Source organism: Camelina sativa, chromosome 3 (genome assembly GCF_030686135.1).
Source record: "Camelina sativa cultivar CO46 ecotype springtype chromosome 3, ASM3068613v1".
Classification (NCBI taxonomy): domain Eukaryota; kingdom Viridiplantae; phylum Streptophyta; class Magnoliopsida; order Brassicales; family Brassicaceae; genus Camelina; species Camelina sativa.
Genome location: NC_141882.1, coordinates 24,803,205 through 24,826,367, shown reverse-complemented (window position 1 = coordinate 24,826,367; position 23,163 = coordinate 24,803,205). Strand labels below are relative to the sequence as shown.

The window sequence follows — 23,163 nt, the reverse complement described above, 5'->3', positions numbered from 1 at the left end:
AAGACTCCTCTTCCCTTGGTAACTGTTGGTAATGGCTCTGTCATACCTGTTATCTCTTTTGGCCATTCATTCATCCCGTCTTCTTCTCGTCCTCTCCTTCTCAACAATGTTTTTGTTTGTCCAAAATTTTTTAAAAATCTCATTTCTGTTCATCAATTTACCATTGACAATTCTTGTTCCGTTGAATTTGATCATTTTGGTTTTCTTGTTAAGGATCTCCATACCCGAGTGCCTCTCATCCGATGTGATAGCCAAGGTCCTCTATACTCTGTCTCCTCATCCTCTTCTCCTGCCTCTCATGAAGTCTTTCTCACTTCCACTTCTGCTTCAACTTGGCACCGCCGCCTAGGTCATCCTGGCAACTCTGTTTTTCGCAATTTAATCTCTTCCCGTTTATTTGATTGTTCAAACAATGATATTTCTTCTTTATGTCATGCTTGCCAAATTGGAAAACATATTCGTCAACTATTTTATACTTCTACTACTATTGTTTCTTCTCCTTTTGAAATAACTCACTCTGATATATGGACTTCCTCTGTTGCAAGTGTTAGTGGCATCAAATACTATGTTATTTTCTTAGATCAATATTCTCATTTCATATGGATTTACCCTCTTCGTTACAAAAGTGAGGTCTTTGCCAAATTTTTACATTTTATTAATTTTGTTAAAACTCATTTTCAAACCCCCATTAAAGCATTTCAATGTGATAATGGTGGAGAATTAAACAATCGCCAAATTTTGGATTTTTTCTCCGCTCATAGTATTCAACCTTGGTTTTCTTGCCCATATACCTCCCAACAAAACGGTCGTGCTGAACGCACTCTTCGCACCATTAACAACCTTGCCCGTGTTCTTCTCTTTCAAGCTAGAATGCCCAACACCTATTGGGTTGAAGCTTTAAACATGGCTGCTCATATTTTTAACATTCTCCCTTCAAGTGCTATAAAAAATCAAATCCCCTTCACTTGTCTTTTTAACAAACCTGCTCGTTATGATCATCTTCGTGTTTTTGGTTGTTTATGTTACCCCAATCTTCTTCACACCACCGCCAACAAGCTCTCACATCGCTCCACTAAATGTGTATTTCTTGGATATCCGTCCAACCACCGTGGATATCGTTGCCTTGAACTTTCTTCTCGTCGCATAATTATTTCACGGTATGTCGTTTTTGATGAGTCCATTTTTCCATTTTCTATCTCCTCATCTAGTTCATCTCTTCCTACTTCTCACACCTTACCTCTCTCACCACATTCTCAGTCTTCTATTCTTCCAGTCTCCACTACTGCCTCTACTTCTACTCTGGTTCTCACTACTGTACCTGAACCACCACGACCTGTCTTACCACCTACTATACCATCCTCTCCTCCTGTTCTATCGAACACCACCACACCATCATCCTCTCCTACACCTGATAATTCACCATCTCCTTCACCTTCTCCGCCTACGCCTCCTCCAATCGAACCCGCACCTATACCTCTGCCGCTGCCCCCACAACTTCATCAAATGCAAACTCGAAGCAAAAGCGGCATCAACAAGCCAAAACAAATATTATCTCTTCACACTGATCTCATTTCTCCTCTTCCTCTATCTCACGTTCAAGCTCTCAAAGATCCCCATTGGACCAATGCAATGCAAGCTGAATATGATTCTCAAATGTCTGTTGGCACCTACACCTTAGTCCCAAGGCCACCTAATACTAATTTGGTTCACTCTATGTGGTTGTTTAGACATAAATTTAATGCAGATGGCTCTCTCTCGCTACAAGGCTCGGCTCGTTGCCAACGGCAAGTCTCAACAAATTGATATTGACTGTGAAGATACGTTCAGCCCGTTGTAAAAAACAGTGACGATTCGAACCGTCCTTCACCGAGCTCTTGAAAAAGATTGGCCTATTCACCAATTAGATGTCAAAAATGCATTCCTCCATGGCAATCTAGAAGAAACTGTCTACATGCATCAACCAGCAGGCTTCATTGATTCAACAAAACCAAATCACGTTTGTCTTCTCAAGAAATCTCTATATGGTCTTAAACAATCTCCTCGGGCTTGGTTCCAACGTTTTGCACAATACGCCATCAAAGTCGGATTCAAAAACAGTAGAAGTGACACTTCACTCTTTATCTTACGTCGAGGCTCATCGATTGCGTATCTTCTTCTCTACGTGGATGATATCATTCTCACAGCTTCATCACCCACTCTACTCAGGTCAATCCTCTCCTCACTTAACTCTGAATTTTCAATGACCGATCTTGGATTACTTCACTATTTTCTAGGTATATATGTTCGCAGGGACACTCATGGCATGATGTTACAACAACAAAATTATGCTGCAGACATCTTACATCGAGCTAACATGTCAAACTGCAACCCGTGTACCACTCCCATTGATACCTCCGCCAAGCTTGAAGCCGGTGTTGGCCCGCCAGTCGCAGATCCCACACTGTATCGAAGCCTCGCTGGTGCCTTACAATATCTAAACATCACAGGCCCCAACACTGCATACGCAGTCCAGCAATTATGTCTTTTTATGCATGATCCTCGAGAGCCACACTTTAAAGCAATGAAGCGTGTTCTTCGCTACCTTAAAGGAACCATTTCTCAAGGCTTACGCTTGTCCAAATCAACAACCTCCACTCTTACGGCCTACACTGACGCGGATTGGGGCGGGTGCCCAAACACATGACGATACACCTCTGGTTTTTGTATTTTTCTTGGCGACAACCTTATCTCTTGGTCCTCCAAACGACAACCGACGGTCTCCCGCTCTAGTACAGAAGCCAAATATAGAGGTATTGCGAATGCGGTAGCTGATACCATATGGATCCGCAATCTTCTCCTAGAACTCGACTGTCCTCTATCTACGGCCACACTCTTCTATTGCGATAATGTGAGTGTGGTCTATCTCTCCACAAACCCCATACAACATCAACGCACAAAACATATCAAGCTTGACATATTATTTGTCCGAGAACGGGTTGCACTAGGACAAGTTCGAGTCTTCCATGTGCCTTCCTCCCATCAGTATGCGGATATATTCACAAAGGGGCTACCTGCTCCTTTATTCAATGCCTTCAAGTCCAGCCTCCACATTACACATTCATAACGTTTAGACTGTGGGAGGGTATTAGAATAGGAAATTATATATCTCTGTAAGTAATTTAGGGAACCTCATAACTAGCCTCTAACGGCTATATTCTTCTATGCTCTGTATATATATAACCTCTGTCTAATAATACTCACATATCATCGATTCAGATTATACCTAATCTAATACTCCAATCTATGCCGAAGTCTTACTTCTCTTCATTTATAAGTGGAAGCACTTATCTGGGATATAGCTTAGTGCAGATAAGCGAGATGTAGCTTTTTCACATACTGCTCAGCCCGACATCTTTTCCAACCGAATGACCATCTTTTTTAGTATGAGAAGCAAGAATTCCATTATTTTTCTTTATCCTTAGTATTTAGAAAAATGTTAAAGAGGATAAATTGACATGGCTAGTTACTGAACCGCACTATATCATATATGTAAATGATATCTCTTATATCCGGCTCATTTCATGTCAAAATTTCATATACCTTATTATTAGCTATCTTCTGATGATAGAAATGAGAGTTTGTGAATCAAAAATTCTCATTTAATCAAATTATGCAAGTGTTTTAAAAAGGAAAATCGCTGTAAATATTCATGCATTCAAGTTTTAGGTAAATCAAAAATATACTTAACAATAAAATTGTGTTCCACTCTTTTGGCCTTGTAAATCGCTTTTATATCCCTATAAATAGTACACTTCCTTTGTCATAAAAGAGACAAATCAATCTAACAAACTTTTATCTTAAAACAAAAATCGTAACCAATAGTAATAATTGTCTAAAATTTTAATAGGTGCAAATCGTGCAAGCAAAAATGGAAAAAGTCAAATTCTTTGCGATAATCTTCATTGTGACAATGGTTATGACAAGTGTTTCGGCGGAAGAGCTACCGGTGCAAGTGACGACCAATGAGGTGACTCTTGCGATGGAGGCTGCCGCCTCAAGTTTTAAAAGCAGCGCCGGAGAGGCTGCTCAAGGAGCCAAGACATGGGCTGATTGGGCTACTAGCAAAATCAGGTGACTTTTTCGTATTTCTTGGTGCCTTAAATGTCAAATATTTTGTGCAAAAACGATTATCGATTACTTTGGATTCTTTTTATTTTCTAGCTATTGTTAAATTACAATCCAACTGACTTAGTTTCATTTTCTATTTTGACTCTTGTTGAGATAAGTGAATGCATATTTTATTTGAACAGAAATTAATTTTTAAGATTTCATAATTTGGTATGGTTTTTTAAACCTTGTAGGAATATGCTTTTGTATATTAGGGTTCCAAAATTAACTAGTTTTTTGGTTTTCGTTTGTTCACCATTCAAGAAACTAGTTCTTGAATGGTTTGCCTACGTGTTATAGAAAAACAAAAACAAAAACAAACTAGAAAACCATGATTTTATAAATACTTGTCAAAAGCCTTTTCAACGAGATTGGTCATTTTTTTTTTTAAAATATAGCATAACCAAAAATCCTAAATTCAAAATCAACACCAAATTAAAATCCGTTGTGACATTCGTAGCCATTGACTGATTTCTTTGATGGATAGAATAGAAGAAATGGACCATATTACAAAAACATTTGGACTGCATAAAAAAGCTTATCACCAATTAATTTTGAAGTGAAAATTTATGATTCCTAAACTTTTCAAAAGCTTAGAGAAATATTATTCATATTGTTACCATTTACTGATATATTGTGTACTACCATCGTCATCACTAACCATTTTTTATTTTATGTTTTTAAGACATCCTGGCGGTTTGGAGAAAGTACCCGGATCAGATTGAAAGTTATCGAAGTCTTTAAGTAAACATTTATCTTAACAATATGCATAAATGTTTATCAAGAAAACATATTGTAAACAATTCTGTTGCATTCACTTGTACCTCACGGAAACTCTTATTGTATAAGACTTTTTTCCAGTAATGCTAACACGTAATTTTTCAAGACACTAACACACAACTCAAGTTGAGGAAACACAAAATGCAGCTTAACCGTAAATTTTAGCAACGATAACATGCACCATTCAAATAAATTTGATTACCAAAACCCGTGAATGATTTAGTTTCAACCTAAACAAAGCTAATCATATCCTCTTTATTTTCTTACATAAAAGTGATAATCGTATGACAAAACATCATTAACACTAAGGGATTCTTTCTGCCTAGACACAGTTCACTCAGAAGACATGATTATTGCAAAACAAAGAGACCAAAAATCATTTCTTTTGGTGAGCAATGTGTCCAATGTTTCGTCTTCTAGATGCCAACAACTTGTACATATAGAATACCTCAAAGAACAGAGAGACAAATGAAGAGATCAACAACGGAATCTATCGGTCTATGGATACAAAATATCCATGCTTATATCACTTTCTTCCTCGGGTAAGCCTCTGCAAATGGTAGTTAATGTTTCCCCAAGACTTGTTCTTATTATCCGTCTGCAAAGCAAAGGGTTTCAAAGAAAACAAAAATAATAATAAGTTCATCATTTAGCAAAGGCAGTGACAAATAAAAGTAAAAAAGACGCGGTGCAAAATGCTAAGTTTATAGACCTGGCCGTGCATACAAACACTCAGGAGTTGCTTCTGTTTCTCGCACTTATCATCTTTGATATGGTTAAGCGCCATACAGTTGAGGAACGATACCATTTCCTTCATACACGGTTTTGCCATATTCCCCAGCTTTTTCGGGTTTATGTACAAATTCCCAGCCTTTCTCCCCATAGCTCCTTCAACCAACTGCAGAACCAGAAACCAAAAAAAAAAAAAAAAAACAGGAAACAATCAATCAATCAATTACATTTTACAGCGACTGATTAAACCCTTGGTATTAAATAAGGATACCCAAAACAAGAGAAAGGAAGAACATTGAGATTAACCCACAAAACACTAAGAAGTACTCATTTCTATGACACTGAGAGGTTTGTACAATGTATCAAAACAATCACAGGGGTTAAGTGACGACTAATTTCAAACAAAGACCATCAAGACTAGTCTAATAAGAGAGCACATGTGCTCTTGTAACAGTTACAATTACACATGTGCTCTTGTAACAGTTACAATTACAGACACAGTGTTCCTAAGGAGGAACCGTAAACTAACTATTGCTTGATATTAAAACTACTACTATAATTACAAACTGAATGCTTGTAAGGAAAAGATTCCAAAATCTAACAAATGAAGAACACATAGTTTCTAAATTGTAGAAACATATGAAATGAAATCGTAAGAGAAGAAGAAGAAACAAATATGAGGAACCAAAGGTCGGAATCATGGTTTACAAAATCAAAACCAAAATTAAGTTTAGAATCTCAGATCCCGAGCGAAGAATGAAATGAACCTAAGTAATCAAATCAAAACTCAGAATCGTCGAATAACGAATCAAAAACACTAATCTGCACAGAGAGAATGGGAGAAAGAGGTACTTACAATGTAGGAGTAAAGATGAATCAACGACTTCTGAGAGAGACGAGAGAAATGGTGAATCAAATCGCGCAGATTGAGAAAGACAGAGAAGCTTCGAAAATACAAAACCCTTAGACCCCGAACAAAAAATAAAAATAAAACCCTATAATTATTTTAGTTAAGCCCATTGGGCTCTCAGCCCAGTAATTAATCCGAACAAATCGAAATCGATGATGCTAATGCTTGAACCGAACCGAAATTGAGCCTAACTATATTTGTTTCATAGTTTTAAGTGTTACTAGGTTAGACCCGCCCGATGCCGCGGAATATTTTTATTACATTTTAAATACATTTGATGTTAAATATATGATTTTTAATTTTCTGAAATTATATTAATCATAAAAATTATGATTTACACAATAAAAAAAAAGTGTATTGCAAAAAAAACTACAATGGTTTGTAACTTCGTAGTATTTGTTATGTGTTTACATTTTAAGTCGGATAAATTTAATTGTATAATTGGCTTAACGAAAATTCAAACACTATAATCATCACCATAGAAGAAATCACATATATATTCGTAGTAAATGCATGCAATAAGATAGACATATGATAATTTTTGTTTGATAATATGTAAAGTTTATGTATGTTGCTCCAAGAATCTAATAACTAATGTTTATCCTCCACACAGGCTTGAGAGATTAACGTAGCTCATTCTTAGAATGAACTGTAAATTAAGCAATTGTATGGTTTTTTTCTTTCTTTTTGGTCGAGAAGCAATTGTATGGTTTGTTCTCAAATTTAGAATATCAAAGCGTTGACAAAAATAAACAAAAGAAATGAATAACTTAACTAATCATAACTTGTTAATATCACAAAGGAATATTATTAACTAATGATAAACGTGATGTGGAACATAAAAGGATTTTTACTGAACATAAAATGCTTAACTGTATTATTTAAATTTAATTGGGGCTATCTATTTTAAGATTTTATAAGTTATAAAGGAAATGATAAATGTTAAATGGTATTTGTTTTTAGATTTTACGTATTGATTAACTTGTTAATGAATCATTAGCATGCAGGCTTTGATAACATTGACTTTGTTTGCATTTATTATTGAATAAGTGTCTTCTTGTGAGATACATGTTTTTTAAAAAATCTATTTTAGCAACTTCGATGTATTTTAGTGATTGTTCTATACATACTATTGGTAGATGAGCTAAAACCAATTGTGTAGGTAATGTAATAATGTAAAAAAACATAATTGCGCTTAAGAAAAATTTTCTTTGTTTTCCATGTACAGTTGTCTTTGCGATTAAGAATACTCCAATTGAAACAGAGGTTTTGATGTCAATCAAAACCGTTAGTGGTGCCAATGAAGACCAGTCTTGTACCACTAACAAGCCTGCAACAAAAAAAACTTAAGCATACACAGGGCCATAAGGTCATGTCCAACAGTGGTGCTAAAAAAAGTGTTAAGGATTGTATTGATTAAAACAGTTTATTTTTAATTATACCAGCTAAAGTTTTGTTGTGATTGTAGCTTAATTTAGCTTTTTTTTTTATTGAGTGTCTGTTAAGCTGTGATTGTTTTTTTTTCCTTCTTCGCTTCCTTCTGTTCTCTCTCCACTTCTCCAAGCCGATCAATCTTTGTCCGTCGTCATCACCAACTCCTGCTCCGACGATCGCTCAAAAAACTTTGGTGACGACTTTAGTAGATTGTCCGAGGAAGACCATAGTGACGCCTTATGCTGCGGTGGCTGGAATTGCTCCGCCCAAATCTTCCATGGCACCACCACCTCCTCCTCCTGCTGCGGCGACGGAGGGAAAAGCTACCACGACCACCAATTTGCCTCCTCTATTGCCTGATTCAATCTGCAATATTGAAGAATATGATTGAGAGTCTATGTTCATACCTTCCGTGTTGGTTACCACGTGAACACCGATGCTCTTGATGCACTATACGAAAAGGTGAGATTGAATTGAATGAAACATAGACGCACATTGTTATGTATGAAGCAAATGCTTAAATCATTGCTCAACATCCTGTGGTGAATGCAAGCTGCAAAGATGGGAAGAGTTTTAATTACAATAGTAACATTAACATTGTTGTGTTTGTTGCTGTTAATGGCGACTTGATTACACATGTTCTACAAGATGTAGATAAGGTAACCAAATGTAATGTAGTTCTTGGAAGAAAGTAGCTAGGTTGTGATTGAACAGAGGTACAGTCTTAGGCTGGTTTGTTTGAAATGTGCGAGAGTCATGTTGGGTTTTTTTTTTGTTGAATTTTCATGGCGATGTGCAATATGTACATATGAAAATGATGAGAATATGTTTGTGTGTGATATTTGCAGTGTTCTTCGCCATCCTGAGGCCAAAAATCAAAGTAACAATAAAAATACAGGTACAATATGTGTTAGTGAGACTTTGGATTTATACAATCTCTCTTTGCATTTGCATAAGATACATAAATATCATGTGCTGGTGATTATAGTCTTGTGTATGGATCAGTTTGCTGAGTATTTGGTTTGCATGCATTTTGTAATTTATGCAGACATTGAAGTTGCATGTTTTTTAGCAGGTGTTAAAAGGTTCTTAAGTGCTGCTCTTATTCAGATTCTCAAAAGGGAATCAATTTTGGTTTGTACGTTCAAAGTTCAAACCAAGGTGGAGTTTTGTGTCCTCTTTGTGGTGTAACAAGAACCGTATAGCCAAAGGGTTTTTACCGTGACGTTACTCTGAAACGTGTAAAGTTTGGTTTGGAATCAAACAGAGGATTGGTTTTCAAGGTATTATCTATCTGAAAGTGTGTGCTCTTTGGTTTTGATCATCTTTGCCTCAGGGTGGAGATTTGTAAAGATGAGTAAGAAAATGGTGACAAGATAAAATCAAACACTAACTCTGGTTATTCTTGAAAACCCCCAAAATTAGGATCAACTATTGCAGACATACAAATGCTGAACCTTGGGACCATGAGAACCACCACACTAAAGAGAGGGTGAGATAGGGATATTGGAAGTAGAAGAAATCGATTTTAACATTGAGACAATGATGTGTCCATGTAGGCAAACAAAAAACTGATGTGTATTAATGTTATAATTTTATTGGTTATATATTTTAACTTATGTGTCAACTCCTCCTTCAACTAAAAAGTTGAGGTGTCTTGCTCTGGTGAGAAACATTCTAGTTTTATTGTATTGATTTTAAGTGTTATTTTACCTTCAGACACTTGAGTTATAAGTTATCCGGGTGAAATTTTCGAGATGATTAGATCTTTTATTTTTTCACGCCTTAATGTGATCAGTAAGATCTTTGGGGTTCATAAAACTCAGTGTAGATTTGTTAAGTTTAATAAAAATCTTGATTTTACGTCTATTTTTCTTGGGGTTTAACTCTAAAAACCTTTTAGAGCTACCTGTCGAATGCTAAGTTCTTACACTCGTAGATTAGATATGTCTCGATTTCTTGTATTTTAATTGTTATATATGCAGCCCAAACCCATAGAAACCTATAAAGTATAAACAACATTTTTTTTTTAAGTATAAACAACTTCTTTTAGATATTTTGGACTTTATGCTCATAATCTCTTTGAATGGGGATCTAAATATATGATATCATATAGGTCCATTATTAATAGTATAAACATAGTTATTGATAGTATTATGTAAGCTAGGCTTTTTCTTTTTTCATCTGTGGATTTGATCTAAACTAGTAGTAGTCTCCTTTGATGAATTGATTCAATCGTTTGAGCTCTCCGTTTTGATGGTCCACGATGGCTCTAACCACATCAACCATAGAGATTAGTCCTACTATCTTTCCATCAATCACCGGTACGTGCCTTATATGATGGTCTACATCATTTTAAAAGCAAACATTGAAAAAACGGTTTTAAGCGGGATCATTGTAGCTATTGAAGAATTACATATTGGATTCTTGTATATCCTATGTATATCAGTATATGTATAGTAAACTACCTGACATAAGCTGCATTGCTTTGATTATGTTTGTTCCAGACGAAACAGTGACCAATTTGCTCTGGTCAAATTAATTCCCACAATTTTTTTTAATAAATTTAACTTGATCAGTAAAAGACTAAATGTTTCCAAATATTAACTTGAGAATGTTTATGTTTATTCTGACCTCATCAGTCATAACTTCTCCAACTTTTGTAAGTTTTGATGATCTTCCGGCCCAAATAATCTTTTTCATATAGTCTGTTTTACAAATGAAGAATCAACCAATCAAATGTAGTGTCGTTATAAAAAAATTATTAAAAAAATAGCACTTCAAAGTAACTTAATTTCATGAAATTGAGCCTAACTCTATTTGTTTTATACCTCTCTCTGTCACTATTCCTGCAATATAGTGCTGGTCTCCAGGTTTCAAGACAACCAACGATCCAATATTATGGTTTGCCATCTGCTTTTTGTTTGATTTTTAAAAAATAAAGCTATAACTAAGACATCCCAAACATTTAAAAAAAAAAGACGAAAAAACAGCAAAATACTCTACGGATTCGCATTCATTATACAAATTTGAAAGTGGCTAGCAAGCTAAACAAATCTATATCCTATATATGCGACAAATAGAAAGAACTACATAGTCGCGATTGCTAAGACCATTAATCCAACATGAGTTACCATTGACTTAAGTTGAGTTATGGACTTAATTCATAGATTATTAAAAAATGTTACCAATCAACAACAAAACTAAAATTTTCAGTTATAATGTGTTATGATTGATTTATAATTTTGAGTTACATCCTTTGTAAAATTATTAACTCAAAACATTATTTAACATCATGAAATTTTCATGAGTTAAGATGTGGTAAGTTGAGTTATCTATTTTTTAATTAAAAAAAACGAAAATTCAGTTATATAATACAAATATTTATTTTTTTCGGTTTTATTTAATTCATATATCAATAAAAAAAATTTTACTGTTTTTCTTTTATTTAATAACTTCTTTTAATTAGTTATTTTATATTTTTCGTAAATTATTTTTTTTTTTATTATCATTTGAAATGAAAATAGGCATAAATCTAAATATGATAAGATTGTAAATATTATGGCATGCACATAGTTAATTTTTTAATTTGCAATGTAACAAAGAAGTTTAGTATATTAAAATTATTTTATTATTTGTATATTTTATTTATTTTTATTTTTTAAAACTTTGTGAATTATATTTACTAATATTTTTAATAATTATAGTCAAATAATACATATTGTAACATATACCACAAAAATATCACCAGTCAGTGATTTTAATAAGATTAATAAATCATATTTTTACAGCGATCCATTACATCAAACCGTTGTTTTTACCATATAATTTTTACAGCAAATTACATCAAATTATAATATTTTGTGCAACTTAACATCAATAAATCATGTTACCCATCAGAGCCATGGTAATTTGTAATTAAGTTTTTCTATACGTGTATGCATGACATAATATACAAACATATGTGCACTATAATGTTATTACATAAAAGACAAATACATGTAATCATGTCTTATTAGCTGGGACACATACAACGTGGAGTAGACAATGAACCTAAACTAAACTAATCGGCAAATATATATAGATAGAATAATATATTGCTCACTGTAGACCACATAGATCATAGATGTCAAGTAATCAGTCCTAAATAATTATAGAGACTTGTGCCCAACTTAAACACGCTTAGAAATACGTGTATGTAAGTAACGTGATGAGCAAATCATACATTTTACGAGATCATAAAAAGTAAGGAGTTGAACGAACATTCTTAACTGCGTCAAAAACAGTGTCGTTTGTTCGGCATGAGATCCACGTAGCAACATCAGTCTCCTTTGTGGAGAGCACATCCGCCACCGTCAGATTCTCCAATCCTTTTTCCGGAGGCGGAGGTGAAGTAACGCAACCAAAACCGGCTGATACTTTCCTCTGAATCTTAGGGACCTCATGAGCTCTTGCTAACAAACCTCTCACAAACGCTTTCATTCTTTTGTCTTGATAGGCTCTCTTTTGGAAACAAAATGAAACAAAAACACGAATTGGGTTTTGTAATAAAGGAAGGTGAAAGACTCTTTGCTTCCAAAGAAAGACTAAGACATACCTTGCCTAAACCAAAAGTTAATTGCTTTTTAATTAAAAATTAAGAAGTTAAAGTTGGATGAAAAAGATCTTGATTGTTTGATTGCTCCAAGAGGGAAAAGTATGTACATTAAACCACACAAACTTGCAAATAGAAGAATTATAATTGGATATGTTTGGTTCATTCGCAGACTGGCTTCGTGTCGAAGCTGCTTAAACAAATGGCAAAAGCTTGAAAAGCAGAGATCGGATAACGATAATCCATAGTGAAAATGTCTTTGCCTATCTTCCCAAACTGTAATATCACTCTATCTTGTTCTTCTTCTGGAATGTTCATGTTCTTCCCTGCTTCTGCAGCAGCTGCCACTAGCTGGAAGTTTTTCACCGAGGCAACCGTGACTCGACCTTTGAAGTTGAGACACCAGCATTGGAGCTGTTCGTGCCATCTCGGCGACTTGTTTTTCAGAACTAATGGTTCCTTTACGACGGATTCTTCTCCTAGGTTCCCCGAGCAGAAATCCATCAAAGGCTTCTTCTTCTTCTTTCCTTGGTTTATGAACTCAGTAGGTGACTGGACTTGGCCGCCTTCTTGAATTGCCGAAACCGGGATACTATGCATGATACATTGCATTCTTCTTGGCCCTCTTGTTCTCAGAACATTCAGCTCATACAAGATGGAAGCTATGTTGTAACTACTAGATGTTGATGATACCCATGGAGACACTTGCATTGATGGTGGGAGTTTTCGGTTAAACGGAGGAGGTTGGTTTTCGTAGACTGTGAACTTGGTTCCCAGGAAATTTGATCTGTCCACACACACACACACAACAAAAGTTATAATAACTTGACATGATGATGAAGGTGGCAAGGAAAAAAACGAGACTTTACCTCAGTTTTCCTATGTAATTACTGCTACTTCTTGAGAAGTCATTCCCAGACAAGGATACAACAAACTCTGCACCCGTCGCCCTCCTGACTCTCTTTGCAGATAACAACAGCTTACTCTTGTCACCCGAAAGAGCTGCAACCATAAAGAGGAAGGAGTGATATTATATAGTCCAAACTCAATTCATAAGAGGTTCTGAAGGTGATAATAGTAAAACTAACCAGGGCTTAAACCAAGATAGAGACGGAATATTCCAGTAGCTCTCTCCCGTTTAATAAAGCATTGAATTGGAGCATCTCTAGGACCAGGCTGAACCAAAAAAAAATCCAAATTTTTAGACAATGATCCATTCATAAACTCGTCTGATTAGAGTGTTTAAAGAACGCAACCTAACCTGCTTCAAAGAAACAGGAAATGTCAACAAACCAGAGAGCTCAGGAACCTTAACAACTTCTTTAGTCATCTCTCTCCAAGACCTACAAACGGAAGCACAAGCAACGACATCTCTCCTAGCCGGCCAAAGAGTCTGTCCAGACTCAATCCGATGGATAATATCAAGAAGCAACTCAGGAGGCAAATCAACCCAAATACTCTGATTCAAACCTTCATTAGCTGATGATAAAGAAGAAGAAGACAGAGATGATCCTTCTGGTGCAATATGTGACCTCCCTCGTCTACAACCAATACCTTTGTACTTGTTCTTCACCCTAAACTCTCTTACTATGTTCTTAAACGACATTGCTCTACACTGCTGCTGTATTGAAACTAAACCAAACCAAATCAAAACAATAACACAAATTTTATGTTATATATATATATATATATAAATTTACCTGAATTTGTTGTCTGCTCCCCCAAGAAATTTCTCAGCTTCGTTAAAGCTATTTTTTTCAAAAGAAACAGAAATGTATCAGAGATTAATCAAAATATTAAACGACTCAATTCCATGAATTATTCATCGAATAAAGCAAAAGAAAATAAAAATAAAAATCCCCCACTTCATGAAAAGAGCATGGATCCGGCTTCTCCGGCATTATCGTGAAGACTTCGAGAAAAGCTTTTATATAAAAAAACGAAAACATTGAGAAAAGAGAAAGAGAGAGAGGTTTAATGTACCAACAAAAGCGACAAATCCATGGGGAAGCTCAAAAAAAAATCAGATTGAGACAAAGTTTTTTCGATTCTTTCTTCTTCTTCCGATGAAATTAAAGCTTGTCTTCCCAGAAAATGGAGGTGAAAAAAAACGAACGGAACCACCACCACTACTACCAAACCACCACCTCTCCTAGCCGACGTGAGTTTCGATTACGGAGAGGAGGGAGGAAGGAAGGAAGGAAGGAAGACGACAGTAACCGCAATAATTTCGAGGAAGAAGAAAGAAAAAGAGAAGACCTAGAGTTTTTTTATTTATTTTATTTTTCTTAATTAATTATTAAAACGGACAAAAAAGACTAGTCAGCGTGGCTCATGTTTTTTTTTTTGCAATTGAAATTAGTAAATTACTTAAAATAGGATTATGGAAGAACCAAATTACATTTTGCTTTTTAGAGGGTTATTTATTACAACTGGATTTTCAAAATGTTTACTAATTGGGTAAACATATCTGAGATTTTGACAAGGGCTTATTTTATAAATCTAGTAAAATGGTTCAAGAAATTAATGGATTATATTATATTATTAAAATTGATGGATCAACTCACACTAATCCAATCCATGGATTCCATAAGTTCAAATTTGGATTTTACAAGATTAATGATTATATGGATTAATAAGTTTAATGATTTGAATTATATTGGATTCTAGGGGAGAAATCGGCCAAGGAGGAGTCCTTAAATTTCGAAGGAAAATTTGAAACCTCTCCTATATAAAACATTTTTTTTATTTTACAATCACAATCATTACTCCCATTGTTCACGAGCAACAAAAAAAAAATTATTTTCTCTAAGGCACTATTTCCAAGACAAGTCTCGAGTTAACCCTTGCCGACGCTGGTAGAGCAGTTGCTCGCCGGCGTCGGACCGTTCGCTCCCCTCTCTTTCCCTGTTGTATGAAGCTCATCAGTCCATGTTTGTTTCAGTTTCGATCTTTCTCGGCCACCGTATTATGTCTGTCATATTGGATCTGGTGGCCGAAGACTTTATTATCCTTGCGGTGCTCATACCTCTTTCCCTCTGTCGGCCTTTTCTGGTGAGATTCTTGCTCTCCTTTCGCTGGTTGATCCTTTCGCCGGCGAGATCAAGTTCGAATGCACATAGTCCAAAGCAACGACCTATGTACCTATTCTTTATGAATCCTAAGGTAAACTTTCTCGGGATCCCTCTTAAAGCCCCGAAGATATTTTCTTTCTATACTCCGTTGTCGCTGACACGACGAGAGCCTGTCAACCTCCGATCTCCGACTCATCTTATAAACAAACCCTCTGCCGGATCTAGAATCTTCTGGCGCATTTCCCAAAGATCCATACCACCGTATGCCATCGTCAAACTCTCCCATGTACCCTCCTCCACCAACGGATCTATGGCTTTCCCCATGACCCGATTCCGGTCATCCAGATATGTTACCACAAGCTGCAACATTGGCAACCGTAGGTCACAGGCCTTCGATGCGGACACGCGGGAAGCTCTCCACCGTCAACCTCCTTTCTTTCCTTCTTTCCGATGAGGCATCTTGCCGTCGTCGAGAAATCCCCTGGTACGGCCAACCATCCACTTTGTCTAACATTTAACTTGGTTGATACGTCGATTCCACAAGCCGCCCAAAGCGCCCTCTCCCAACCGCGGGTGAGATCGAGTCCACGAATCCGAAATGCTTGGCCGGCGAGCTTTCTTATCTCTCTGGTTAAACACCTCTTTGCCGGCAGAGTAAGGGAAGAAACCCTAATGTTGGTGGGCCAGTTGCTGTTTCTCAAGCATTTGGGCCAGATATCTTGTTCTTTGTTAGTGGGCCTAACGAGCCTAAAAAGATTTCTTAAAAATGTGGGCCAATTTTTCATTTCCTGGTTGTTGGACCAGTGTGTAATTATGTTGGTATTGACCATTTTAATTAAGTTTTATATTGACCGTAAAGGTCTTGTAACCGCAATTTCCTCCAAATTTTTTTTATGATATATTGTCATTTTCTTCCTGTTTGGAGAGATATCTTAATTTGCAATCCTCCACTTTGAAGAGTATCATACTAACTTCCTTATTTTTGAGGCATGACACTAAACAAAGGTCAAGTCTTGGTAATCCGCCTGTTATTTTTCCACAGCGGTTTAGAAGTGTAAGCCGAGACCATCTTGTTTCGATTGTGTTGTCTAAATCCTCCCTGAGGGAGTGTCCCCTCCTCTGCTATATCATAAATAGAAGAGCGTGTGTCCACCTCCTTAGGAAAATCTTCAAGAACGCCCCTTTAAAGGTATGCATATGGCGCCATTTTGCGCTTGTGATGTCTAACTCCTCCCTTGGGGAGAGCTCCTTCCTCTTCTATACCTCAGATGGAAGAGCGTGTGTCTATCTTTTTAGAAAAAACTTTGTGAAAGTCCATATAAAGGTAGGCATTTGGGTTTTACAAGTCACAAAGGATTTTGCATATTCTCCTCTCCGATTGAGCCTTGTGGAAGGCCTAGAAATGGCAATTAAAGCTCTCTGCAATACAACACCTCCTCCAACTATCTTTTTAGGTTCTTGGTTTTCAAGACTCTCGTCTTGTCTAGCGTGTGACCACCCTTTCCAGGGATCTTTGGCGCACGTACGGAATCCAAACACCGCGATCGTTCTTTCGCAACATCTGCGGCAATGGTTATCAAAGTGGCTGGCTATGTGGCAGTGGTCGGTCACTCTCTACCTCGAGTGGCCTCATTTTGTGGGGCAACTCTTTATCTTATCTTTTCTTCCTGTGTAAGTTTCTTGGTGTATTTGGCTCCTCTTCAAAGGAAGCTTGTAAACCTTTAATCTAATATAATGGAGTGTTTGATAGAAAAAAAAAACCATACCCTAGTTAAAACTCAGAAATTACCAAAAATATCTAGGTTTTTTTTGCTCCACCCACAAATGACCCACAAGCCCAATCAGATCTATCTACTCCACTATTTTTTGTAATTCCAAATAACGGTTGTCTCTCTCTCTTCGTGAAAACTAGGGGATACTAATCAAGAGATCATTTGCTCTCTTTAATTGTTGTGTTGTTCGATCGATTGTGGTCACTCATCGATTGTTAGCAGAATGGTGAAGACGAGGTGGACTAAGAAGAGAAATATTGTCGAGGAAGAACAAGATTCAGAGACGACGGAGATTTCTCAGCCGGCGGATCTCCCTGCGGTTGGTGATGGAGATGGTGAGGACGAAGTCGAAAGGAGTGATAAAGAGGATGAGCGAGTTGACTCAGAGACTGTGGGAGAAGATGAGAATGGAGACGAAGAGGATGTCAGAAGTGACAAGAAGAGAACGAACCAGATCTCGATGGGGAAGAAGAAGTAGATTTAGACGCATCCTTGGGAGAGACCGATTCGGCGACTCCACCGAGGCAATGGTACGTAGTACCAATTGCTTCACCATGTAGAAATAGGGAAAACATGTTATTCTAGGTTTGTAATACTAGGATAACATAGTATAACTGTTTGGGTTTGAAAAACTAGCATATCTAGGTATAACTATATTTATTGGAAAAACTTGGTATTACTTGGTAGAACTATTAGTTTGGTATAACTTGGTAATACTTGAGACAACTGTTTGTTGCAGGATGCCGATGATGATGAACCGATGGCACTACAACCTATAAGAGTGTACCTCCCAGCGGCGGAGTATAACAAGAAGATTAAGTTAGGTATGAGGTGTTATATAAAGGAAGTTTTGACAACATTTGATAAATTGAAGCATCCGCTCACTATGTTTGAGAGGAATTGGTTTGAGAACCATTCACATTTCAAACACATTTGGCACTTGCCAAGGGACAAAAATCACAAGGTTATGAGCATGTGGATGCTCCTTCTCCGAACGGCATGCATTGAAAAGAAAAGGGAAGTTTGGTTTGTTGTTAATGGCGTGCCCATCCGTTATGGTATCAAGGAACACACCTTGTTATCATGATTCAATTGCCGCAACTATCCAATTGACTATAACAAAGTTGGAAGTAAGACCTTCGTGAACAATCATTTTTCGTCTAAGAAGGTTACTCGTGAAGAAGTGAGAGAAAATCTCAAGGAGATGGTACCTATGGAACGGTCTCAAGATAGGTTGAAGATGGTTGTCATATACTTCTTATCCAGCATTGTTAGAGCACCAGTAAAGACAGGAGAACAAGCAACATAAATTGATGAGTTTTTGCAAAAAGCGGTTAATGATCTTAATTTTTGTACGGTGTTTCCTTGGGGGAGATATTCGTTTGATTACATTCTGGAATCGATAGCTCACACGATGAATCATTTTGATGGGACCGTCACAGAAAGTGTATTATGGCCGGTTGCAGGTTTATGTATTCCTTTGGAGGTAAGTAAAATATATTTAGTATTGGATGTTGCGTGTTGTTCTTATAATTGAAGCTAAGTCTAATTATATGTTTGTTGTGTAGCTTTTAGCATTTAAGGCGATTCAACATTTGAGAAATCAATTTGTAGAAGATAATCCAGGAGCAGACATTACATGCGAATTGAGAGGGTTTCCTCTTGAGAGAATAAATGATGAACTTGGTACAATTAATGTTAGTTTTATAGTTATTCTTAACATCCTATTTATCCTTTTCATATGAATGAGTTTCGGGTAATAGGTTTTAATCTTTTTATGTTCGCAGGACATAGATAGTATCCTAATACCTGAAGATGATAATGAGAAGTCTCTTCTGGCTGGAATCACTGAAGAATATGACGTTGATGATGCACATGATGTTGTTGTCAACAGTTGGATGCAACGTTATCTACGAGGATATCATGTCTGGTTTGAAAACATGTTCAATGAAGATGTAAACTCCCGAGCAGGAGTAGGAGGAGTAGGAGGGGAACCTGAGAACATGAACGAGGAAATAGGCTTGATTGAAGGACCGGTATAACCTAGTGTATCTGATTTGGTGGATCTCGTAAACACCTTTAAAATGAGATGGGATAGAAGATGAAAGGAATTGTGGATAGGCTTAATGGGTGGGAAGAAAAAGTCGCAACATTGGGAGAAAGAGTTGCATCATTGGAAGAGAAATCGAAGGTAAGGTTTGATATTTTTGGTAATACTAGAGTATAACAGTTAGTTGTTAATACTTGTTAACACTAGATTATTAGATTGCAGACGCGTGAAGATACGGCTGGTCCTGTAGACACTGGAGACGATTCAAACCTTGCACCAAAAGATACGGGTTGTCCTGCAGACTCACCACCGAAGCGAATGACAAGGTCTTCAAGAAATAAAGCTTGGGAGAGGGAAATAAAGTTTTTGTGAAATTTTTAGTTGTACCCCCACATGCGCATAATATCCCTATGTGCGCCGTATTTTCCCCATGTGCGCCGTTATTTCAATCAACGTAGTTATACTAGAGATTTTAGTAGTACCAAAGTCCCACATAGTTGTACTTTTGGTGTTTTACCATTTATTTAGTATTACGTATCATTAACATTTGCTTTTCTAGTTTTACAATTGATTTATAGTGTTTAAGGTATGATTAATAGTATTTTATGCAGTTATAGTGTTTAATAGTGTTTTATAGTACCAAAGTCCCACATAGTATTACTAGAGTATTACCAGAGTATTACCAGAGTATAACATAACCAAAATATAGTATTAGCAAGTTGCAACAGAATCAAAATACAGTATTACCAAGTTGCAACATGACCAAAATATAGTATTACATCTTATCAGACAGTACTACCACTACCATTCCCAAATATCAACCATTGGAGTCTTTGTCTCGGCCTCCTTTTATTCTGTGTCCTTGGCCGTTTTCCCCCAACCAATGGATTCCTTTTAACTTTATTTCTTCTCTGCTTGTTTTTTCCGAGGTGGAGGTATGATTTTTTTGTTTTTGGTCTCATCTGGGACATCCTATTGCGACCTGTCTGGCACTAAATATATTGTCCTATAATAAGCCATTACCCACAGCTATGTCCAATAATATTTTGAACACAACTCATGTAGTTCGATCTCATGAGTTCTATCATCATGCCTTAAGAATTCAATTAAAGCGGCTGCAACGTGTAAGCAATGATATCTTTCAATATCGAACACCTTGCAACTGCAACTTTTTTGAAGCAAGTTCACGAAATAAGGCTTTCCATCACAATCGACGACATTGTATTCAAGTTCAAAACTGTTTAGCTCTGTCACAATCAATTTCTCAGCAACGAGCCATAATTCGTGGTGTACTTTCTTGCATCCTTGAAGACATTGTTCATAGATTCCACACAATTGCATGTATCTAAGTTGTATCTTTCTCTACGAAAACAACACATTACCCATTTTTCTTTCACAGTACTCTCCTCAAAATAAGCCGCAACAGAAGGATATCACATCTTAAATGCAATATATGCACTGCTGAAATTAGCCACTGTGTAATGCCTACTCACCTCCATGAATCTCCATGCGACTACGTCTTTGTTCACGTTTGAAACATGACTTTTGACATTTTGAGACAAATGACAAATACAATATCCATGATGAGCTTGGGGATACACATTAGCTATGGCACTGATAAGTCTTGCATTTCTATCACTCATAAATACCAATTCGGAAGTCTCTGGTATAACAGTTTTCAGCATCTCCAAAAACCAAGTCCAACTTTCATCTTTCTCACCATTGAGTATACCAAACGCTATGGGATAGTGGTGACGATTAGGATCTTGAGCCAAGGCAAAAATAATTACACCACCATATCCGTTCTTGAGCCAAGTTGCATCTACAATTATCACTTTTCTCATTACTTGAAACCCTTCAATGCTAGCTCCCAAAGCTATGAATAGATACTTGAATCTTTCCTTCCCATCCAATTCCACACGTGTTATTGTGCTCTCATTCACCTTCTCTAACATGTGCAAATAGCAATACAACTTCTTGTAGCTATCTTCAGAGCTACCACGCAAATCGGTAATAGCTTCATTTTTTCCTCTCAACACTGTCGAGTATGATATATTCACACCTAATTTGGTCTTCACAAGATCCATGATCATTTTAGGAGTTGGAGTTTCCATTTTTCCAGGAAAATGATCATGCAAAAGAGATGCGACTAATTCTGATGTTCCATGCCTTTTCACGATGCTGTTAGTTCTACTTTGACTTACCCTAGAGCATGTATGCATCTTGGTGTAACTTCTAATCAAGAAATATATGTATTTCTAACTCTTGCGGCTCTTAAACCCCATTTGCACAGATCTTTAGTACATTTAAGCACCAAACGTACAGGATCGGACTTCTTAATAAGAAAACCAAAACTGAGAACAAATGCGCCTTTATTCACCACATCTTGCAATGCCTTCTTATTAGGAAATTCTTGACGGAGACTCAAACCCAAACCGTCTTCCCATGGCTCTACATACTGACTAGCTTCTACAACAGGTGGGGGCTCTACATATTCATCACCCATATCCGATCTAACTATACCGTTATCCACACCTTCATCACAAGATACGATTCCATCGGTTTTACTTTTACTACCATCAACCTCCTTTATCGGCTCAACTTGTTCTTTTTCTACATACAAAGTGATGGCATTACATCCTTCTTCATCATAGTTCACACCAGTAGAACTTTTCACCACTTTCGACACTTGCACGGGCTCTTCCAGATTAGTGATGACCTCCACATACAATATACATCTACGACTCTCCTTATCATGGACGATAGATAAACTTGCATATCATCATCGTCAGTAATATTCCATGGATCCCCACTTCCCACCAGCAGTGCATTGTAAGTCAATCGAAGTATAGCTTCACTTTCATCTAATGCAAGCTTCTTGTATATCCTAGCTTCTACCATCGACAAAGTTATCTTCATCATTAAACTATACATGAGACCTTGAAATTTAAAATGTATGATGACGCTCATTGTATCCTGCCAAAACCATACAAAACTCTGTTCAGTATTACCAAGTTCTACTAGTTATTACCAGTTTTGATAGTTGTACTATGTTGAATAGTAATACTAGTTTTATCAAGTTTTACTTACTAACTCGTTATACTATATAAAACAGTGATACACAGTTTTACCAAGTTCTACTATCGCCGCACAGAAACAAATTAAATCGTTGAGATTTCTCTAATCTGCAATTCACTACGATTCCACAAATGAAATCTATTTCTTGCTAATTCAAACTACTAATCGAACTAAAAACAATGACATAACACCCAATGTACATACCCCAATAATGGAATCAAGATTCAAGCTCAATGCATATTATGGAATTCAAGATCTTTTCTTCTCATCAATTTACATATCTGCAATTCACTACGAATCCACAAATGAAGAGAAGAACTTACTTGAAGGCGTCTTCAATGCAGATTCTGGAAGGCACGGCGCCGATGGAGAGGGGGATCTCGAGGGGGAGCTCGAGCTCGTTTTTGTTTTGTTTTTATTTATTTATTATTATTCAAATTTAATTATTAAAAATCAAAAATGGAAAAATAAGAAGGAAGAGTAAATCTGTCCGTTCACATTTCTCTGAATGGATAAGGGATATGTAGATTAAATAGGGAGATAAGAGATTATTGAAACAGCAGAGTGGACTCCTCACACGATTTCTCTTCTAG

The 23,163-nt window shown here is 36.6% G+C and overlaps 4 protein-coding genes and 1 pseudogene across 12 annotated transcripts; 1 reads left to right on the top strand and 4 right to left on the bottom strand.

The window, feature by feature from the left end:
- Positions 1-3,834: 3,834 nt before the first annotated feature.
- On the top strand, positions 3,835-5,039 carry LOC104777663 (uncharacterized). The gene is made up of 2 exons (XM_010501953.2): positions 3,835-4,110; positions 4,832-5,039. Exons 1-2 carry the CDS (start codon positions 3,908-3,910, stop codon positions 4,869-4,871), a joined length of 243 nt encoding a protein of 80 aa, XP_010500255.2. The 5' UTR covers positions 3,835-3,907; the 3' UTR covers positions 4,872-5,039.
- A 63-nt stretch (positions 5,040-5,102) lies between these two features.
- LOC104777662 (uncharacterized) lies at positions 5,103-6,624 on the bottom strand. Its single transcript, XM_087506759.1, has 3 exons — positions 6,515-6,624; positions 5,639-5,824; positions 5,103-5,524 (listed from the first exon to the last, which is right to left on the bottom strand). The coding sequence occupies exons 2-3, from the start codon at positions 5,807-5,809 to the stop codon at positions 5,453-5,455; spliced, it is 243 nt and encodes an 80-aa protein (XP_087362885.1). The 5' UTR covers positions 5,810-5,824; positions 6,515-6,624; the 3' UTR covers positions 5,103-5,452.
- A 3,425-nt stretch (positions 6,625-10,049) lies between these two features.
- LOC104777661 (CBS domain-containing protein CBSX3, mitochondrial-like) lies at positions 10,050-12,596 on the bottom strand. The gene is made up of 5 exons (XM_010501950.3): positions 12,266-12,596; positions 10,834-10,915; positions 10,637-10,710; positions 10,471-10,531; positions 10,050-10,347 (listed from the first exon to the last, which is right to left on the bottom strand). The coding sequence occupies exons 1-5, from the start codon at positions 12,482-12,484 to the stop codon at positions 10,205-10,207; spliced, it is 579 nt and encodes a 192-aa protein (XP_010500252.1). The 5' UTR covers positions 12,485-12,596; the 3' UTR covers positions 10,050-10,204.
- Positions 12,597-12,652: 56 nt separating this feature from the next.
- Positions 12,653-14,979, bottom strand: LOC104777660 (tubby-like F-box protein 6). 9 transcript variants are annotated; one of them, XM_087506757.1, is made up of 7 exons: positions 14,580-14,906; positions 14,297-14,344; positions 14,067-14,214; positions 13,858-13,989; positions 13,685-13,772; positions 13,466-13,598; positions 12,653-13,383 (listed from the first exon to the last, which is right to left on the bottom strand). In XM_087506757.1, the coding sequence occupies exons 3-7, from the start codon at positions 14,070-14,072 to the stop codon at positions 12,759-12,761; spliced, it is 984 nt and encodes a 327-aa protein (XP_087362883.1). In that variant the 5' UTR covers positions 14,073-14,214; positions 14,297-14,344; positions 14,580-14,906; the 3' UTR covers positions 12,653-12,758. The 9 variants fall into 9 exon arrangements, with proteins under 9 accessions (XP_087362883.1, XP_087362881.1, XP_087362882.1 ...); XM_087506755.1 differs by having other exon boundaries at positions 14,067-14,228; positions 14,580-14,890; XM_087506756.1 differs by having other exon boundaries at positions 14,067-14,217; positions 14,580-14,890.
- Positions 14,980-20,277: 5,298 nt separating this feature from the next.
- LOC147947660 (uncharacterized) lies at positions 20,278-22,393 on the bottom strand (annotated as a pseudogene).
- Positions 22,394-23,163: the final 770 nt, after the last annotated feature.

Bases quoted from the DNA above. Each gene is read 5' to 3' on its own strand.
- LOC104777663 (XM_010501953.2), top strand. From the start codon at position 3,908: ATGGAAAAAGTCAAATTCTTTGCGATAATCTTCATTGTGACAATGGTT. The intron at 4,111-4,831 runs GTGACTTTTTCG...TATGTTTTTAAG, and splicing joins TGGGCTACTAGCAAAATCAG to ACATCCTGGCGGTTTGGAGA.
- LOC104777662 (XM_087506759.1), bottom strand. From the start codon at position 5,809: ATGGGGAGAAAGGCTGGGAATTTGTACATAAACCCGAAAAAGCTGGGG. The intron at 5,525-5,638 runs GTCTATAAACTT...TTTGCTTTGCAG, and splicing joins GTGTTTGTATGCACGGCCAG to ACGGATAATAAGAACAAGTC.
- LOC104777661 (XM_010501950.3), bottom strand. From the start codon at position 12,484: ATGAAAGCGTTTGTGAGAGGTTTGTTAGCAAGAGCTCATGAGGTCCCT. The intron at 10,916-12,265 runs GTTCGTTCAACT...AACAAAAAGCAG, and splicing joins TTTTTGACGCAGTTAAGAAT to ATGGCAAACCATAATATTGG. The intron at 10,532-10,636 runs GTCAGAATAAAC...TAATTTGACCAG, and splicing joins GAGAAGTTATGACTGATGAG to AGCAAATTGGTCACTGTTTC.
- LOC104777660 (XM_010501946.3), bottom strand. From the start codon at position 14,202: ATGTCGTTTAAGAACATAGTAAGAGAGTTTAGGGTGAAGAACAAGTAC. The intron at 13,599-13,684 runs GTTAGTTTTACT...TTATGGTTGCAG, and splicing joins CTATCTTGGTTTAAGCCCTG to CTCTTTCGGGTGACAAGAGT. The intron at 13,384-13,465 runs GTAAAGTCTCGT...GTGTGTGGACAG, and splicing joins AATTACATAGGAAAACTGAG to ATCAAATTTCCTGGGAACCA.